At 56.3% G+C, this 17,902-nt stretch overlaps 1 protein-coding gene across 23 annotated transcripts in view; it reads right to left on the bottom strand.

Moving 5' to 3' along the window:
* KIF1A (kinesin family member 1A) overlaps nt 1-17,902 on the bottom strand; it is a 41,399-nt gene that overhangs the window by 10,571 nt on the left and 12,926 nt on the right. For 4 of the 23 annotated variants that reach the window (XM_088060980.1, XM_088060981.1, XM_088060983.1 and 1 more), the window contains exons 12-38: nt 17,770-17,848; nt 17,363-17,505; nt 16,931-16,957; nt 15,402-15,610; nt 14,830-14,909; nt 14,423-14,498; nt 12,329-12,408; nt 11,958-12,064; nt 11,305-11,388; nt 11,006-11,186; nt 10,851-10,923; nt 10,509-10,602; nt 10,254-10,402; nt 9,920-10,098; nt 9,697-9,834; nt 8,617-8,874; nt 5,080-5,198; nt 4,913-4,998; nt 4,490-4,628; nt 3,670-3,838; nt 3,243-3,333; nt 2,752-2,870; nt 2,540-2,595; nt 1,741-1,849; nt 1,564-1,630; nt 1,390-1,474; nt 946-1,051 (exon numbers count right to left, since the gene is read on the bottom strand). In XM_088060980.1, the coding sequence (XP_087917106.1) occupies nt 946-1,051; nt 1,390-1,474; nt 1,564-1,630; nt 1,741-1,849; nt 2,540-2,595; nt 2,752-2,870; nt 3,243-3,333; nt 3,670-3,838; nt 4,490-4,628; nt 4,913-4,998; nt 5,080-5,198; nt 8,617-8,874; nt 9,697-9,834; nt 9,920-10,098; nt 10,254-10,402; nt 10,509-10,602; nt 10,851-10,923; nt 11,006-11,186; nt 11,305-11,388; nt 11,958-12,064; nt 12,329-12,408; nt 14,423-14,498; nt 14,830-14,909; nt 15,402-15,610; nt 16,931-16,957; nt 17,363-17,505; nt 17,770-17,848 (3,103 nt within the window). The remainder of the gene's footprint in view (nt 1-945; nt 1,052-1,389; nt 1,475-1,563; nt 1,631-1,740; nt 1,850-2,539; nt 2,596-2,751; nt 2,871-3,242; nt 3,334-3,669; nt 3,839-4,489; nt 4,629-4,912; nt 4,999-5,079; nt 5,199-8,616; nt 8,875-9,696; nt 9,835-9,919; nt 10,099-10,253; nt 10,403-10,508; nt 10,603-10,850; nt 10,924-11,005; nt 11,187-11,304; nt 11,389-11,957; nt 12,065-12,328; nt 12,409-14,422; nt 14,499-14,829; nt 14,910-15,401; nt 15,611-16,930; nt 16,958-17,362; nt 17,506-17,769; nt 17,849-17,902) is intronic. The other 19 variants (XM_088060989.1, XM_088060990.1, XM_088060991.1 and 16 more) reach the window with 7 other exon arrangements.

Raw genomic sequence — 17,902 nt, 5'->3', positions numbered from 1 at the left:
GGACAGGCCTCCTTGGGACAGTGGTGATCACAAAGCAGATGAAGGAAAAAGTGGTCCCCGTTCTTTGCCAGGATGTTCCTACACCAATGACCACAACGCACACAGCAGGACCAGTCCTGCTGCTCCCAGTGCTGGCAACGACCAGCCCCGTCTTGTCACAGCTGCCTGCATGCACACATTCTAGCCAGAGATCCCCACCGGTCGCCCAGGTTCCACCAGTAGCCCTGGTGCAGAGCACAGCTCTGCCCTCCGTACCCATGACTCCCCCTGCCACTGCAGCACTCACACAGGGAGATCTTGGAGATAAAAATCTTCTGGTCCCAATTCTTTCACACCCTGCCAAACCTATGTTTAACCTATTTAACCAACCTGGTCTGGTGGAAGCTGTCCCTGCCTGTAGAAGGGGGTTAGGAATGGAATTATCTTTAAAGTCCCTTTCAGCCCAAACCACTCTGTGGTTCTATGACAGCTCCCTGGGATAGGCAGGAAGGGATGGGCATCCCACAGTGGGTGGGAATGGCTTTTCTGCATTAGTTACACAAAGATAGGGATCTGCCATGGGTGCCAAGTGCCCTTTCCAGCAACTTTGCTGGGACACAGGACAAACAGCCAAGCCTCCTCTAGCCATGGAGTTGGGACATCCTCCTGGCACCAGCACCAACTGCCTCCCTGTGCCAGCCCATCACAGCCAGCACCAGAGACCAGGACCCACACACAAATTCCCTTTAGTGCCCTCCCCAACACAGCAAGGCCTTGGGGAGGAGGAAGAAGGGGGTTGGCAGCCCTGTACCCCAAGACCTCATGCGGCTTCAGAAAAACCCTGCCTGAAGGCAGCAGTGGGTCAGCAGAAGGGCCAAGAGCTTTCCAGGGGAGAGAGGAGCTGCTACTCAACCCCTCCATCCCTCACCACAGCAGGGGAAGAGCAAGAAAGAAAGCATCACGCACCGGTCATCCTGGGAGGGGTGGATGTACCCGGAGGAGAGGATGTTCAGGGACAGAATGTTGGGGTCAATGAGTGACTCATCTGCTTCTGGGGTGTTCCGGATTCGACCTGCAAACGCAGCACAGAGTTGCCTCTGAGGTGACAGGCAGTGGCCCTGTGAGGGTCCCTGTGAAGGCAGGGGCAGGCTGCCTGTACCCCCCTGGCCATTCAGGCCACTGCTGGTCATTCAGCACCAGAGATCCCGGTCCAGCTCCTGGACATGGTGGCAGGGGCTGAGGTCCACAGCAGTGTCCCAGTGTCACCTGCCAGGCAGCTGCTGCTTTACCATTGCAGGGCAGGAGGGGAGACAAGGCATAAAGCTCCATGTGGGAAGATGGGAATATGGGCAAGAAACAGTGTGAGAAGATGCCTGGGAGCTCAGTGGGCTGGGGGCTGGCTTGACTTACCCACAACCAGCTCCCGTACTTCCTTCCAGTGGATGAGGCTGCCCGTTTCATGCACCAAGGTGACACTGATTCTCCTCTGGATGCCCTGAGACCCACGAGGCCAGAGAGAAGGGACAGTAGTTAACGCAGGTCCCAGCAGGAGTCAACTAGGACAGCATCTTGGGCAGAGAGTACCTGATGAAGGAGGAAGGTCCCATGGCATGGCATGCCTCCACGGTGGTCCACAACAGCAGGGATGTAGCTGGAAGAGAGGATTGCAGCATGACCCAGAATCCTGCCAGCCTGCCCAGAGGTGCTGAGCACTGGGCAAATCCCTTGCTGCCTTCTCCCCCTCCCTCACTCTCCACTTACTCGCCATTGGCCTCCAGCTCACAGATCTCAAAGAAGACCATCAGGTCGTACTTGCACTGGCAGGGGCCAGCACTGGGCCGAGTCATGGTGCTCAGCTTTGTGGCAGGCACTGCAGTGGGTCAGAAAAGACAGGTAAGAGGCTGAGCCTGCTGCTGGCACTTGGAGTGAGGCCTATGATGGCAGGGAACGGGCAGAGCAGTCAAGGAGCTCAGGGCACGCACAGAGGCAGCAACAAGAGCCTCATCCCAGGGACCCTGCTGGTCACTGGCATGCCTCTGCCTTGCCTCAGCATGGGGTGTCATTGAGAGAGTGGCCTCACCCATGCCCAGGATGCACACAGTGTGCCTGCAGGCTTGGCAGGGGACATATCCCAAAACACACAGTGCTATTCCAGGCATTGCCCAGGAACAACCAGAGGGAGGCTCCCCCTGTGCTGGTGTTTTGACCATTGTTTGTTTTTTAGCCAAACCTCCACAGCTGGGGTCTCAGCACAGCAGGGATCCTGCCACCCCTGTGGGACACTGGGGCTGGGTGGCCACCTGAGTCACCCGGGGCAAGGAATCTCTTCCCTGCTGCTCTGCAGGAGGTGAATGGGGGCTTTCCATCTGTTGAGTATTGTGGAAATGGGGAATTCCCCATTCTACCATGTGGGAATGGGTGTCTAGGGCTTTCGGGTGCTTCAGCCCATAGTACATTTTGTGGTGCCTCTGGGGTCCTAACTGGTCCCTCTGGTGAAGGGGACACCCACCCAACATGGGAACTATGGATGGCCACAAGAGTAGGAGGCTGGGTTCCTTACCTGGTTTGGAGAGTGGCATCACACGAGGGAAGTGGCGTCGGGATGGCCTCAGTGGGCTGCAGACAGAAGCAGCTTGGTTACAGCATCTCCAGGGACCCCCAAACCCAGACAGCCCCACCTGTGCCTTGGGGCCACCCTGGGTCCCCAGGCAGCCCACTGCACCAGAAGCCCTTAGCACAGCCAGGGGCTAGGGGTGGCCAAGGTGTGCCCACCTGAGGACATCCTTGCAGAGAGGTGGGAAGGGGTGCTGCTGGTAATGGCCAAACACCTCAAACACAATTGGCTGGCTCTTGATGTATTCGATGAAAGATTTTGTCACCTCCACAGCGATCTAGAAGAGAAAGAGCTGCTGAGCCACTGGCAGTGCAGTTTAGCTGGGAAAGGGGATAGAGCCAGCAATAGCACCTGGGATGTGGAAGGGTCTGTCAGTCCCCTGCACCCCTCACCCTCTCCTTCCCCCATTCAGGGATTCTCTCCCCACCAAGATCACTGCAGTGAAATCTCAGCCTTTTCAGGCGGACGACAGTGGCTTTTGGTGTTTTTCCTGCATGTCTACCATGTCTAAGCCTGGTTTAGCAGGGTGTCTGTGAGGTGCTGGGAAAGCCAGGAGGAATCTGCTTCCCTGGGAGAGGACCCAGTCAATGGCCCTGCAGAGACCCCAGCAGCTGCAGGAGCAAAGGGGTGGTAGAAGAGGGGTACGCACATTTTGGACATGATAGAAGCCCAGGGGTGGCCCTCGTCCTGTGTTCTTCAAGGGTTCTGTTGAAAAGGCCTCATCATGGCGATGGATGAAGCTGTGGAGGGAAGAAGGTTGTTCAGGGTGGGGTGGGGATGTGCTGGAGCAGGGAGAGGAGTGAAAGCAAGGGACCACAATAGAGCCTATTCCCCCTGGGGCTGCTGTCTGCACCCTTGGCTGGCACAGGACTTCCTGAAGCTGGTGGGAGCCTCTCCTTGCCTTTTGCTAGTGACTAAACAAGTGCTTGGGCAGATTTCACAGCCTTTGGTTTTGCCTCCCCATCCACAAAGGGCTCAGAGGTGAAGGAAACTTCCCAAATTCACCGTGAGCCCCCAGGTGAATGATGGCTGGAGTTTGGTGGAAGAAGCAGGGCTGGGGGGCACTAGGGGCTCACTTGAACTGGCAGAAGATGTCAGCATATTCTGCAGAGATGCTGGAGGCTTGCAGGACTGTCACACGGAAAGTGAAGATGCTGCCCAGCTTCAGGTGGTCCAAAGCCACCTCCAGCGGCCCGTCCGGTGCAGGCTTCTCCGGGCTGTCCAGAAGAAGATCCTCTGGGGTTGCTGCAGGGAGGAGAAGGCCCTTAGCAAGGCAGGGTGTCTTCCCCTCAGTGTCAGGAACATTTAGGAGCAATGCTGAGATGCTGGAGCTCTGTTGTCCAGAGAAGGGCAACAAGGCTGGTGAAGAGTCTAGAACACAAGTCCTGTGAGGAGCAGCTGAGCGAGCTGGGGTTGTTTAGCCTGGAGAAAAGGAGGCTCAGGGGAGACCTCATCATGCTCTGCAACTACCTGAGAGGAGGTTGTAGCCTAAGGCTGTAGGTAAGGGCTGTTCTCTTCTCCCAGGCAACCAGTGACAGGACAAGAGGACACAGTCTTGAGCTACACCAGGGGAGGCTTAGGTTGCACATTAGGAATAAGTTCTTCACAGAAAGGGTAATTGAGCATTGGAAGGGGCCACCCAGGGAGGTGGTGGAGTTACTGTCCCTGGAGGTGTTTAAGAAAAGCCTGGATGTGGCACTCAGTGCCACAGAAGTTGACAAGGTGGTGTCAGGTCATAGGTTGAACCCTAAGGCTTTTCCCAGCCTAGCTGACTCTGATTCTGTGATTCTGTCTGCCAGCAGCCCCCCACTGGGGCAGTGGGCTGTCAATGCCAGGAAGGGTGCAAGAGGCTGGGTGCAGAGAGCCACTCCCAAACTGCCTGTCACAGCTCCTCACCTGCACAGGTGTTGTTGTTGACTTCATCGGCGGACGGACCCACGTCGCTGACCTGCCCCTGACCTTCGACTATGCGCAGCTCCTCCTGAGAGGTCCCCGAGCGAGACATCCCGACCGCTGGGCACGACTCTGACTGGAACTGTGCCAGGAGGGGAGCCCATGGATGTTGGTCCTGCTTCCAAGCCATCATCCCAAGCATCCAAGCACCTCCAGCTCTCCTCTCCCACCCCATGGCAGCCCCCGGGACATGGGCAAGGGCAGGATGCACTGGTGGGTACCCGAGCCTTGGTCTGCCTGGTGGACCGAGAGCACGTTCCTTTCCCTCCACCTCTAGGAGCCTGGGGGTCCCCATGGGGAAGCACTGAGGTGGCAGGCAGGGATCTGGGATCCATGGGCATCCACCAAGAGCCGGCCCCACCTTACCTTCTCGAAGTGCTGGTCATCAAAGGAGATCTTGGCTGTCCCTGATTGCCGCACACCAGAGCCATAGTCGGGGGCTTCTTCATCCGCTGGAGGAGGATGAGGGTGAGTCAGCACAGAGGGTGCAGGGGATGCAAGGGGCACATTTTGTGGGAGGGGTTCTCTCCTACCTGAGATGGCCTGGACAGCCACACGCAGGAAGCCCTTCACCTCGCCCTTCTCGCTGACGATGGCCACGCGGTGGACCAGGGGCACGGGGTAGAGGAGGTTGCTCAGGTAGACAAAGGCCCTGCCAGAGAAGGGGGGGACACACAACAGGGGGGAGAGCGGTCACTGCTCCCACCCATGAGTCCCCAGGCACGGCTGGCGTGGCCGGCAGCGGCCGGGATCCCAGGTCACTGCTCAGGGCGCGACCGCAGCGCTGCAAAGCAAAACTAAAGAGAAGGCAGCCAGGGCAAGGCGAAGGGGCTGGGGGCAGCGGGCAGGCAGCGTGCCGTGGGCAGGAGGGTGGGCAGGAGGGTGGCACACGCCATGGACAACACCACAGAACACACCAGACTTGCAGACCTCTCTGACTGTCACCTCCATGGCAGGCAGGAGGGGAGAGGGCTGCGCTGGTGCCACCGTGAAGCCGTAGGGCAAGAGGACCTTCTGTGTGGTAGAGAGCTGGAGAACTTGGGCAGGAGGTGCTGCAACATGACTGGGGGGGCAGCTGCAGAGTCACCACGGGGAGGACAGGGGCAAGACAGGGGGAAGGAAGGGTGACAAGAGAGATGGAGGCTGTCAGGAGTGAAGGAGGTCAGAGGACGAGGTCCTGGACCTCCAGAGGTGAACCTGCTTGGGGGTTCATGGCCCTGTCTCTGCCTGCAGTGTTGGAGACCACTGAGAGGGAGGCTGCATGGTGTGGCTGGTGGCATCAGGTGTGTATCCCCCCTCCCCATCCCTTCACACATATGGCTTTGGGGTCCTGGGCCACCGGCCAGCACGTCACAGGGATGGACTTGCCTGGCAAGTCTGAGCCTCCCTGCTCTCTGCAGCATCCAGGTGACCAACACTACCATGGTAAGGTGCCACCAGAGTCCAACACGATGGCTGCACCATGTCTCTGTCAGCACCTCCTGGCAGGCCACTGCTCTCTGCTTCTCAAGTGTTTTGGGTCCTCTTGCTGCCTCCCTCCACCTCACCGCCAGCTTCCAGTGGTCATCCAGCTCTGTCCGTGGTGGCATGCTGTACCTTCCACAGTGAGAAGTCACCTTTGACACTGAGCTCCCTGCCAAAAGGTGTGAGCAGCAGCACCACTTCCAGCAAGATGGGGCATGGGGTGCCTGGCACCTCTCCCTGTGGCACCTGCCAGCGTCGTGGTGGGGTGGCATGGTGCTGGGGGCTGGCAAGGACATCTCTACTTCAGGAGGTTCCCATAAGGTTGCATCTCCAGGCAGCTGCTGTGCTGCTCAGGATGTCCCAGCCTCACAGGAATCTTCATATTCAATGCCAACCCAAAGTGCCCAGTGGGCTCTTGCAGCCCTGCACTTGCACCCCAACTCCCAAGTCCGGAGATTCTCCCTGCTCTGGTGACTCTCATTGACCTTCAACTGCTCCTCGAGGCTTTTTCCACCCAAAGCACCTGAAAGGACTCAAGTTGTGGAAGCAGGTGATGCCAAATCATTATCTCCTGATGGGCCCATGTCAACCCATCTCTTCTCAGATGCCATGGGGAACAAGTGGTTGGGCCATGTCAGGGCTTCCCAGCAGGACCTCATGCCTGGGACAGAGCCCTGTGACCATGGGGAACTCTCTGAAGCGCAGGGATCTGTGTGCACCCACCCACCCGAAATCACAGGGCAGCTGGAGTGGAAGCAGAGGACTGGAGAGGGCAGGGAAGAGAGGGAAGGAGGTGGGGCAGGCAGGGAGGAGGGGTACAAGTGTGTCACTAGAGGAAGGAGGGCAGGGACACTAACCACAAGATTGGTGAGGTGCAAAGATGGCATGCTCAGATCAAAGAAAAGCCTTTCCAAAGGAAGACAAAAGTGAAATAACCCCAATTTTTGCTAAAGCTTTGAAGAGATAGAGCCAGCAGCTAAAAAAAAACAAAAACAAAAACCCTTAAAATAACCAAAATTTTAAAAAAAAATTGAAGAGAGAGAGAGAAAGAGAGAGAGAGAAAAAGAGGGAAAGAGGGAAAGAGAAAGGGAAAGAAGAGAAAGAAGAGGAAGAAGAGGAAGAAGAGGAAGAAGAGAAGAAGAGAAGAAGGGAAGAAGGGAAGAAGAGGAGAAGAGAAAAGGAGAAGAAGGAAAGAAGGAAAGAAGGGAGGAAAGAAGGGAAAGAGAAAAGAAAGAAAAGAAAGAAAAGAAAGAAAAGAAAGAAAAGAAAGAAAAGAAAGAAAAGAAAGAAAAGAAAGAAAAGAAAGAAAAGAAAGAAAAGAAAGAAAGAAAGAAAGAAAGAAAGAAAGAAAGAAAATCAAAGACAAGGATCCAATCATAAACCAATCCAAACACACTTCACAAGAAATGTGGCCGGCGGAGCTGCTGCGCGGGGAGCCAAACCCAGGGCAGACTCAAAAGAAGTCAGGAGGCACCAAGCTCTGGGGAACACGCCCCCGGCATGGAGTAGGGCCGCTGCCACAGGGCCTTATTTGGTTTTTTGAGGTGCCCTTGAGAGTTTTGGGGTTGTTTTGATATTTTTTTTTTCTTTTAAATAAGGAAAAAGGAAAAAATAAAATAAAAGGGGAAGAACCCAGCTCTTTCGGTCTGAGGCTGCAGGACTCTTACCCCACCTCCACCCTCTCTGCCTGCTTTGGTCCCTCCTTCCCACCATTCTGCCTGGCTCTGGCACACTGAGGAAGAGGAGCCCCAGCCCACCCCAGTCAGGGAGCCCCTGCCTGAGGCAAAGGTTCTCAGAACAGCTCCTGGTGCACACCCCCTTGGAAAAACCCCAGAGAAAGGTGGCAGCTCCTCTGGAGCCCAAGAGCATCTCCAGCCAACAGGTATGAGAAATCAAAGTTTCTTGTCCTTGGCTCCAGCTAAAGAGGAGCTGGAGCCTACACCCAGGTCCCCATAACCTCCCTGGACATCTCCTATGCCAAGTTGGCAGGTATGGCCCCAAGCCAAGCACTGGCTAGAGCTGGTAAGAGCAAACACTGCTTTTGACACTCTGTCCTGCATCCAGCTCTCCCCTCAGTCCCCTCAGCTTCATCCCCCACAACCACTTGGGGACATCCAAGCCTCCAAATTCAGGGAGGCTCACACTGACCAACGCAGCCAGGATAGCCAAGCCAGTGCCAGAGGCACACAGGGTTTTGAAGCGCCTGTGTGTCCCCACTCAGCAGCACCATAAGGTCATCCTAAGCCAGGTGGGAAGTGCTACTTCCTGGGACAGAAATTGCCAGGACCAAGACCCCCAGGTGGCTCCCCTGGTTCATTTGGTGTTGGAGACACAGCAGAGCTGCACTTCTCAGGGTCTCTCCCAAAAAGGTACCCACATAAAGGAAGGCCCCATCTACCTTCCCCTGCCATCCCTTGCTACCGGTATGCTTCTCAGAGCCCTACCTCAGCGGGAACCTCGCCAGGCGCCCGGGCTTGGCGGCAATCCCAGCCGGCCACCCCCTGCACCTCCGGGATGCCCCGGAGGTGGGAGTCGTGTCCAAAAGCAGTTCCCTCATGCGAAAGAGCTAGGTCCTTCCCGGCATGCTCTCCTAAAACCTCACCAACCTTCCTACTAAACTGAACAGGGGGAAGCGGTCGTAAAATGGATCCCGGCCATCACACAGCGGGCACTCCGGAAAGATGTCTTCCTCCAGGTCCTCCTCCTCCTCCTCCTCCTCCTCCTGCCCCTGGTGCTGCTCGTCAGCAGGCTCGGTGATGTCGGAGTCGGGGTTCGAGAAGGTAGGGGAGGGGGTGAGATCAGCCATGCGCTCGCTCATGCATGTGTTGAAAAGAGGAGAGCTGTTGCAGCCAGAGATATCTGAACTAAGGTTAGTACAACAAGATAGAAGACACGTTAACACCAGCTGTTCCAAACAGAAAGAACAGGAATCTTGCTTTTTTTTGTTTTTTCTTGGTTAGGTTTTGGGGTGGGTTTTTTGTCTGCTTAAATCAAGGGACATTGGGAACAAAGACCTGCCCATCTGGTGCATCTCTAAAGCCACCAACAGCCAGACAAAAGAGCAACCCATGGAACCAGTGTGAATGTTGGGGACTCCCTTTGCTGGCTTTGCAGGGAACGCAGGGACAGAGCAGGTGGCACAAAGGCTCGCCACTACTCCTGCTGCTGGAGAGAATCCCTCCTTGTGCTACAGCACGGGGGAATGCCTCCAGGCCACGCAGCTCAGCCCCCTGCTACCCCTGCCCTGCCCTAGCCTTCTCCAGGGTGGCCCATCTTCATTGCTGGCAGTGCACCCTTCCATCCGGTGTGCAGGAAGCGCACGGAGACACGCGGTACACACGGTACAGACAGATGCTCAGACACCAGCGCGTGCACAGAGACACATGCCCACCACAGTGGAGGTCACAACGGCACAGGCTCCCCGCCTGCTGGACAGCCACAGGCCCCCACACCCCCCAAGCCTGGAGCCTGTGGCTCTCAGCACTGGGTTATGGCAGGCAGCAGGAGTGTTGCCAGCAGCTCGTGGCTCCCTTGGGGTGCTGGCAGCCAACACGGAGGAGAGCCATCACACCGGAGTCTCACAGGGGGATGAGTGCCCCACACGTGGTGGGCAGCGCTGGCAGCATCAACTCCTGCAGGACTATCTCTGGGTCCCAGCCACGCTTTGAAGGAGCCAAAGCGCTCACCTGCCGACCAGCCTGAACCAGGGAAAGCGGTCGTAGAAAGGGTCTCCTCCAGTCACCACATTGTCACAGTCCTCGATGACACTGGAAGGCACTTCTGCTGCTCGGTCATACATCTCACGCATCAGGTCCAGGCGCTGCCTGCAGGGAGAGGGGATGCCGATGGTAGCAGTGACACAGGGCTGTGGGCACCCAAACCCTCCTGGCACAGCCACGTCTCACCCACCTCAGCTTCTCCAGGGTCCAGTAATGTGTCGCCCCGTTCTTCTGGTCCTGCACCTCTACAGCCACGATGGTCCGGGGGAAGGGCCGCTTCTCCCGGTCCTTGGCAGCATCGGGAGGCAGAAGGTCGGGAGGGAGAGGCGAGTACAGTGTGTCCGTGAGGAGCACAAACTGGAACTGGACCTGGAGAGGGGCAGAGGGGCTAGTGAGACACCTGGGAGGACAGAAGGCTTCGTGAGCTGCCTCTGGCCGCCTCCCCTCAGCATGTCCTGGCTGCCGGTTCTCGTGGCCTCTGCTGTGGGTGCTGCAGCGAGCCAGGAAGGAGCCCGGACACCCACCTTCTTTTTCAGCTCCACGCTGATGGCATTGGCTTCCTTGAGGAAAATAGCGTTGCCCCAGAGCAGGTCGCGGAGGGAGGTGAACTGGTACCACTTCCACTTCCTAAAGGCCCAGAGGGCGAGCTCGAATTCCCGCTCTGTCCACTGCACTGTGGGGACATGGAGGGACAGTCACCCCACTACATCAACCCACAGTTCACTCTTCACGCTCCCACAGAGAGCATCAAAACCTTGTGGCGGCTCCCCCACTCTCACCTTCATCCTCAGGTTCTTCCTCCTCCTCATTTGCCTCAGGGTAATACCTAGAATCCATCTGCTTCTGCAAAGCCTCCAGTTTGCTCTCATAGTCCTGGGGGAAACAGGAAGAGAGGTGATGCAACCCACTGGTGGCACCTTCCTAAATGCTGCCACATTGCACTGCTCTCCTCTGCAGGAGCACAGCCTCCTCCCTGCTCTGGATCAGTGCTTGTGATGACAACTCCAGGAACAACAGATTTGCACTTGCTTGTAGAGCACAGATCCACCCCACACAAACATCTGCCAGGATTTCAGTCACGCCCGGGCAGCCTGCGAAGGAGCCACATCCTGGCCACCTACCAGCCTCTGCTGCTCCAGAAGGTAATTTGCCTCTTCCCGCTCCCTGCGGTACTGGTCCTCCAGTTCCTGGAGCCTAGGTGGAAGTGGGGGGAGGAGAGGATGACCAACCTGGAAGTGAACACCCAACTCCCCAGCACCTCTGCCCGTGCTCTCACCTCTGCTCCATCTCCTGTTTCATGTCGATGCCTTGCTTCTCCAGCAGCTCTCTCTGGGCAAACGCCCAGTCCACAGGCTCTGCGGGGGTCTCAGCACACGGCGTCCGCTCCCGCTCCTGCCGAGCCTGCTCAGGGTGGTTGAAGCGGAAGACGTGGCTCTTGCCCATGATGATGCGGTTTCCTGCAGGGATGTGCACGGGGTGGGGGAAAGGTGTGGGTTTAACATGGGACAAGTGCAAGGCCCTCATGGGAGGAGGTTGGGTCAGAGCATCTCTGATGTGCCAGCTCCAGGGACCCACCTGAGCGCAGGATGCTGGGCTCTGTCACCTTTTTGCCATTCACATAGGTGTCAGCACCTTCACAGGGTTCCAGGGTCACTATCACTGTGGAGATGGTGGGGAGAGGGGAGTGAAGGTAAGGTGGAAGGTGAAGGATAAATCCTCTGTGTCCTGCTCCAGCAGCCTCAGGAAGGGAGAGCTGCCTCAGCCAGCACCCCAGGTGTGGGTGGTACCCACCAGCAGCACCCACACCAAGGGCAGCTAACAGGACTCGGCCAACCTGATGTTAATCAGAGCAATCCCAAGCATAAGGGCAGCTGGAAATTGCATGTGAGAGGAGACCAGAGCCTCCAGAAGGCAAATCCTCCCTAGGCTCATCTCCCACACCCAGGTTCCTGACAATTCTGGGGGGTGGATTCCACTCCACATCTTGAGTGGGAGATACCTGCTCAGGCATCCTGCCCTGATCTCTTCACTTTACTTTCTTCCCACATGCCTTGTGCGAGCTGCCCTCCCAGCCATAAGTAGCTTGTCTGGAAGTATGGAGAGGCCATATCCATGCAGGAAAGCCCAACGAGTTTGAGGAGGGCAGGACATTCAGCTGGGGGCAGGGGCTGAGGACATGCAGAGGGATGGGTCCCCAGGGCAGTGAAGCCCCTCCAGACAAGCAATACCTTCACCACCACTTTTGGTGTCGCTGCGGAACAGGCAGTGCTCTTCTTTAATGAAGTGCCCGCTGAGAACAATGTCCTGCCTCTTCTCAGCATCTTCCCGGCCAACCCTGCAGGGGAAATCTAGCTCAATCCTCCATCAAAGCAGCCCTTCCTGAGTCTCCCCCCAGCCCCATCCTTGCAGCTGACAGGAGCAACCCTTGGTGCACTGCAAGACCAAAATATTGGGGGTTTGCACTTTGGGGATGCACTTTGGGGATGCCCTGGGAACAGTGCCCAGCCTAGGGACAGTTGTCACCCCACTGCCCACCTGGGGCAGTCAGGCACTGAGATATGGACAATGCTCCCACTGCTCCATGGGACCTGGCCCTCACCTTGTTATCCCATCCTTGATGTAGTAGAGAAGACACTCGGACATGAGCGGATCCTCATTCAGGTTGACCAAGTGCGGTGTCTGGGAGAGACGAACAAGGAGTCACCCCTGTGTGCCCTGCCTACCCAGGCACTGAGGGGTGCTCTGGAGGAAGTGGAGAGCTCAGCAGCACTGCAGGTTGCCTCTGCACAGACTATCCGGCCCTCTGTGTCTTCAGGGTGACATGTCCAGACGGGTGTACTTGTCCAGGGGACTGCAGAGAGGCTGGCATGAAGACACTTCTACGAGCTTCCTTGCTTTCCTCCTCACAGGGCTGGGTCCTAGTTACCCCTCCTCTGGCCACCTTCAAAAATTCATGTTCCAAACAGGCCCAACACAATGCCAAAACCTTCCCACAGGGAATCCCTGATATGTCTCAGAAGGCAGGACCCTTCTAACCTGTGCTGTGTATTATAAAATCATGTAATGTGTTGGCTTGGAAGGGACATAAGAACTCATCTCACTTCAGCCCCATGCCATGGGTAGGGACATCTTCCATTAGACCAGATTGTTCCAAAACCCATCTAACCTGACCTTGAACAATTCCAGGAATAGGGCAGCCACAGCTTCCCTGGGCAACCTGTGCCAGGGCCTCATCATCATCAAAGCAAAGAATTTCTTCCCAATACCTAATCTAACCCTACCCCCTGTCAGGTCAAAAAGGAAGTAAAAGTGCCTGTTTTCCTCTACTGATTGTACACCAGACGATGCATCCAAAAAGAGCAGATCCCAGAGGTTCATTCAAAAGCAGTGCAGACCTGAAGCCTTATCTGCAGGCTGAATTTCACTTTCTGGTCTTCTTCATTCATAACAGATCCCTCACAGCCCTTTCTTCTCCTGGGTCACAAACCACTTTGTTCTTGATAAGAGGAAAATTTCTCCCCCATCCACAGACCTCTCTGGCCACAGGGGTTACACCTTCAGGGAACAGGGGCAGTCCCAGGAGTATGAATCAGTGGGAGAAGTTCTGAGTTTCAACAGTGGCTGTAAGGAACCCCTTATCAGCCTGTTGAGACCCGGCATGCAGAGGGGACCCCTCACCATGGTGCCACAAGCCTTGGCTGACAGCAGAGACTCACTGCAAACAGGGCAGCAGAGCTGGAGGTCAAGGGAAAGGTGGGCTCTTCTCCGTGGTGGCTGGCAGAAGTTGGCTGTAACATTTAACCTCTGGCCCCACTGGACAGACATACAGCCCTGGGGGCTGAGACCTCCTTCACTTGCAGTTTTTGTCCAGCTTTGTAAAAGCTTTGTAAAGCTGGGGGTGACCTTCCACTGAGCTCCTGGAGCCATAACCACCCCAGCCACGGTGCACAGGAGGACAGCAAAATGCAATGCCCATAAAAAAATGGAGTTTGCACATATCAAAGCTAACTTTCCTCACCAGCCACTGGAGAAGTCAGAAGAGTTTCCACCTGCCAGATAGCTGAAGAGCAAGGAGGCACCAAGACCACCACAGCAATGCCCCACCTCCAAGACCAACCTGCTTCGGGGAATAAACCCCCACGCTTCCTACCCAAAGGTCTGGAGTCCTAACAGGCAGCAGCTGGGACAAGAAAAACACAACAGTGTACAAGTTTATCCTAAAAGTCAGCTGGGCCACGTAAGGGGAAGGCTGTGAAGCCTTTATCACCACCTGAGCTGAGGACATATACACTTAAGAGGTTTGGCCAAGCCAAATGTTACAAGCAATAAAAAGATGGAATATTCGCCCACCCATATTTCTCAGCAAGGACTTGCTCGCTTCAGAGACAGCAATTTTAAATATCTGAAAGTATGAAATTTTATAAATTAACACTCAAGTCCAAGAGAATGATCATCAGAAAATACCCTCATGAAGGGGGACAGCAAGCCAGCAGTGGAGGGCGGACATTCACCCATGGATTTCTACCCATGTTTGTGCCCAGCAGGCTCAATGCTGGAATTTCCCTCAGAGGTTTCAGAGCCAAGAAAAGGCTAGTGAAGTATATGGGACTGGCCAGCTGTGACAGAGTGGATCAGAAGGGATCTGCAGGGGTACAAACCAGTCCCCAGGAAGAAGAGAATAGGATGATCCTACCTTTTTAGGAGAAAAAACACCCAAGGTGCCTCCATCCTCCCTCATGGCCACCCCCATTTCAGCCAGCAATGCTTCCCTGAAGGAGCAAGAGAAAGAAGTGCCTGTCAAAACTCCATGCACCCCTAGGGCTAGCAGTAGGATGGAAGCCCATGGTTTGTCCCATGGATTGCAATGCAGGGCTTGCTACAGCTCTCGTGACAATTCAGGTTTTTCAGAGCAGCACACCTGTGCGGCACACGACATGGTGGCCACCGGGGCTCCCAGGGGGCAAGCCAGGATCCAGCTGGACATTCAAACTGGCTGCCCCAAGAATGCAACTGGTCTAGCAGAGTGCAGAGGATGGGAAATGGCCAAGGAACGCCACTTGTACCATCCCATCCTGTCCCATTCCACTGCAGCCCACCCACCTTTCCATCCGTATCGCTTCTGTCCTACGCAGCTTCTCCTCCCACGTCTCGTTCAGCTCTGCAATGATTTTCTCTGTTTCCTGGCAAGGGTGGGTTAAACAGGGGGTTAGTGCATTTGTGGGCAGCACACCTAGCCACTCTCCCCAGCCTGCTTCAGTGGGACACCGGTTCCAGCTTCAGGCTTGTTTATACAAGCTGCAGCAGCATTTCACCCACATCTTTCCATCAGTCCCATCCTCAAAGAGTGAGGCACAAAAACCAGTCCACTCCTGCACCATGCTGGACCAGGAGCACTCTTCCCATGACAGGAATGCCCATCCCAAGCCCGAAGCACCTGTCCCACAGGCTAAAGGCAGCCATCCCCCAGAAGGCAGCACCAGGATGACTCTACAACACCCAGCCCCTTAGTCTGGGCAAGCTCTGAGTCTGTCCATTCTGCAAGAACACATTCAAGTATTGCTTCCCATGAGGATCACCCTTCATGGGCTTCCAGAAAACACTGAGTGCCCTCTGCATTGAGGGGAAAGGGAAAGGAGGGAGAGGGAGAGGGAACCAGGGCACCAGCCTCTTACCTTGAGCCTCTCAATTGCCTCTTCACTGCCTGGAGCAAACATGATGCGCTCATGGAGGCTGGCAACTGAGGCAGCACGGCTGGACAAGGCAGAGAGGGAGGAAGAGGGGCTGATCCCAGCAATGGCATTGGTCACTGTGGAGAGATTGTCATGGCGGTGACTCAGCTCTGTCCCTCTAGCATCATTATTGTTCTCAAAGTCGGACACATCTATGGGCGCGGAAGGAGGGATGGGCCAGGGAAGGACACACAGACAGGATGACAGAGAAAGACAGAGACAAGAAAAGCTGTTGGGAAAAAAAAAAGAGTGGCCGGTGCATCGAGAAAAAAGCCAGAAGTTACAGGAAAAGGCACAGGCAACAGCGCAGCAGCACAGACAGCAACAGGACAAGGGCAGGCACTCTCTTCCCCAGCCTGGGCAGCCCCTCAGGGAACAGGGCTGTTTGGTGAAGCAGATGCTGGGAGCAGCCAGCCTGGGCTCCCAGGGACACTTTTTTTGCAACCTCAGGTCCTGCATCCATCAGGTCTGGGATCAAATGTCCTCTCCAAGTATGTGCCACTGCCTCTGTCATGCTCTCCATCTCATACAGCCTGGGTGGGTTTCTCTTCCCAGACAACCCAGATAAGCCAGATCTGGGAGCAGAGAATGGGAGGGGAAGGGGATGAGAGGGGGTGGCCCTCTGCCCTACAAAGGGGTCAGGCAGACAGGGCAGGAGAAGCTGCAGGATTCCCTCACAGGGTCTGCTCAAAGGAAGCCCATGGCCTGCTGGAGCAGCACCTCAGCCAGGCAGACAGAGAACGAAGCCAGGACTGCAGGCAGTGGCGCTTGCCAGCTGGCATCCCAAGAGTCAGCTGTGGTGGCTTAGGACCCAGGTATGGGAGATGCTCCTCCAGCCCTCCCAGAGGAGTTACTGGTTCTCAGAGCGGTGTGCCAGAGGCAGGCAGGTCACAGGTCAGCAGGTGCAGGATTAATCACCCATCTCCATTAGTCCACATCCAGGGCAGCTGAGCCAGGAGGGGACAACCAGGCCCCTGTCTCCTCAGCAGGCTTGCCATAGCCTGGCTGAACTGCCTGACCCTGGGTGGGATGGGACCATAGTGCTTATCCATGGGCCAAAGCCTCCTGGCCACCACCACCCACCACTTCATCAGTAGAGCACCATTGCATCCCACCCGCGGGCCGTGCCAGGCTCAGTGAGACACAGGACCAGCAGAAGCAGCAGCAGCAGCAGCAACAGGAAACATCACAACAGCATGAAGGAGGAAGTCCCCGTGCGGACTTGGCACGGCCAAGTGGGAGGACATTGGTCCCTTCAGCACTAGCCCAAGCCCAGGTGCTAACCACGACTCTGGCACCACCATCCCCTGTGGCAGCTCCCTGAGGATGGGCAGCCTGCAGGCACACAGGGCTCCATCAGCAGGGCCTTGCTGTGGGAGCCCTCCCCATGCTGCACGGGTGCCCCTGGGCACACCCCAGATCTCCAAAAAGCCGTGAAGCAACAGAGAGTACCAGTGATGGGGAATACACACATTTGGATCCTCCCGCAGCAGGATGGGCTAAGAGAGAAAGAGAGGGCAGGGAGCAGGGGTAAGACAGAGAGAACAGAACAAGAGGGGGTTCATCTCAGTAGGATATCAGACAGCACAGGGAGGGGAGCCCATGGGCATTGTGCAGTCCCAGTAACACCTTCCTGGCACCTCTGCCAGGCGCTGGATGCTGAAGATGGTGGGTGGAAGGGAAGAAGGGATGGTTTGCTGGGCAGAAAGCAGCTCCCTCTGCAACAGGAGGGGACTAGGGGCTGTGAACATGCGTGCAGGGGCTCACCAGAGGCAGCATGATGCTGCTGTGGTGCCAATGCAGCAGGATGCAGGGAGGCTGTGGGGACATCAGCCCTGCAGGCTGGCGGGACCTCAGCCCATCACTGTCTGGAGGCACTGGCAGAGAGCAACCATGGTACCTACTGTCAATGATGTCCCCAAGGCCCTGGGCGTAGAGAAGGTCACGCAGTCGTGCCACCTCGTCCTTCAGCTCCCGGATGAGCTTGTTGTTGGGATCCTCGTTGATGACAGCATTGCAGCGGATCTGCTTGGCACGGTCAGCATACCTAGGGAAGGGCAGGGTCTTGAACAACAGTGAGAACAGGGGCAAAACCCCAGCGGCTGGCCAAGCAAAAGTGTTGCAGAGCCCCTCCAGCAAGGGATCCTTTGGAGGATCCCAGTGCCAGGACAATCCTTTGGCCTTTTGTCTGGGCTTGCAGGTTCCCTCCACAGTACACCCCCAGCCAGGGACAGAGAGCATGTGCCTGGGCCTCAGACAGCCTCCCCTGTTCTTGCTCACTGCAAGGGAGAACAAGGGCACTTCTTCCTACCTGAGGGTGCTGAGGGTCTCATCGTAGTTGATGTCAGCAGGACTGAGAGCAGCGACCATGGCAGTTCTGGAGTTGCCTCCTGCCCAGTGAGATACAGTCATGAGGGAGACGCTGGTCCTTGTGCCCCCTGTCC

Source organism: Pseudopodoces humilis, chromosome 11 (assembly GCF_049639895.1).
Source record: "Pseudopodoces humilis isolate 2021_Gansu_Grassland_sample_001 chromosome 11, ASM4963989v1, whole genome shotgun sequence".
In the NCBI taxonomy this organism is placed as follows: domain Eukaryota; kingdom Metazoa; phylum Chordata; class Aves; order Passeriformes; family Paridae; genus Pseudopodoces; species Pseudopodoces humilis.
This window is presented reverse-complemented; position numbering and strand designations above follow the sequence as displayed.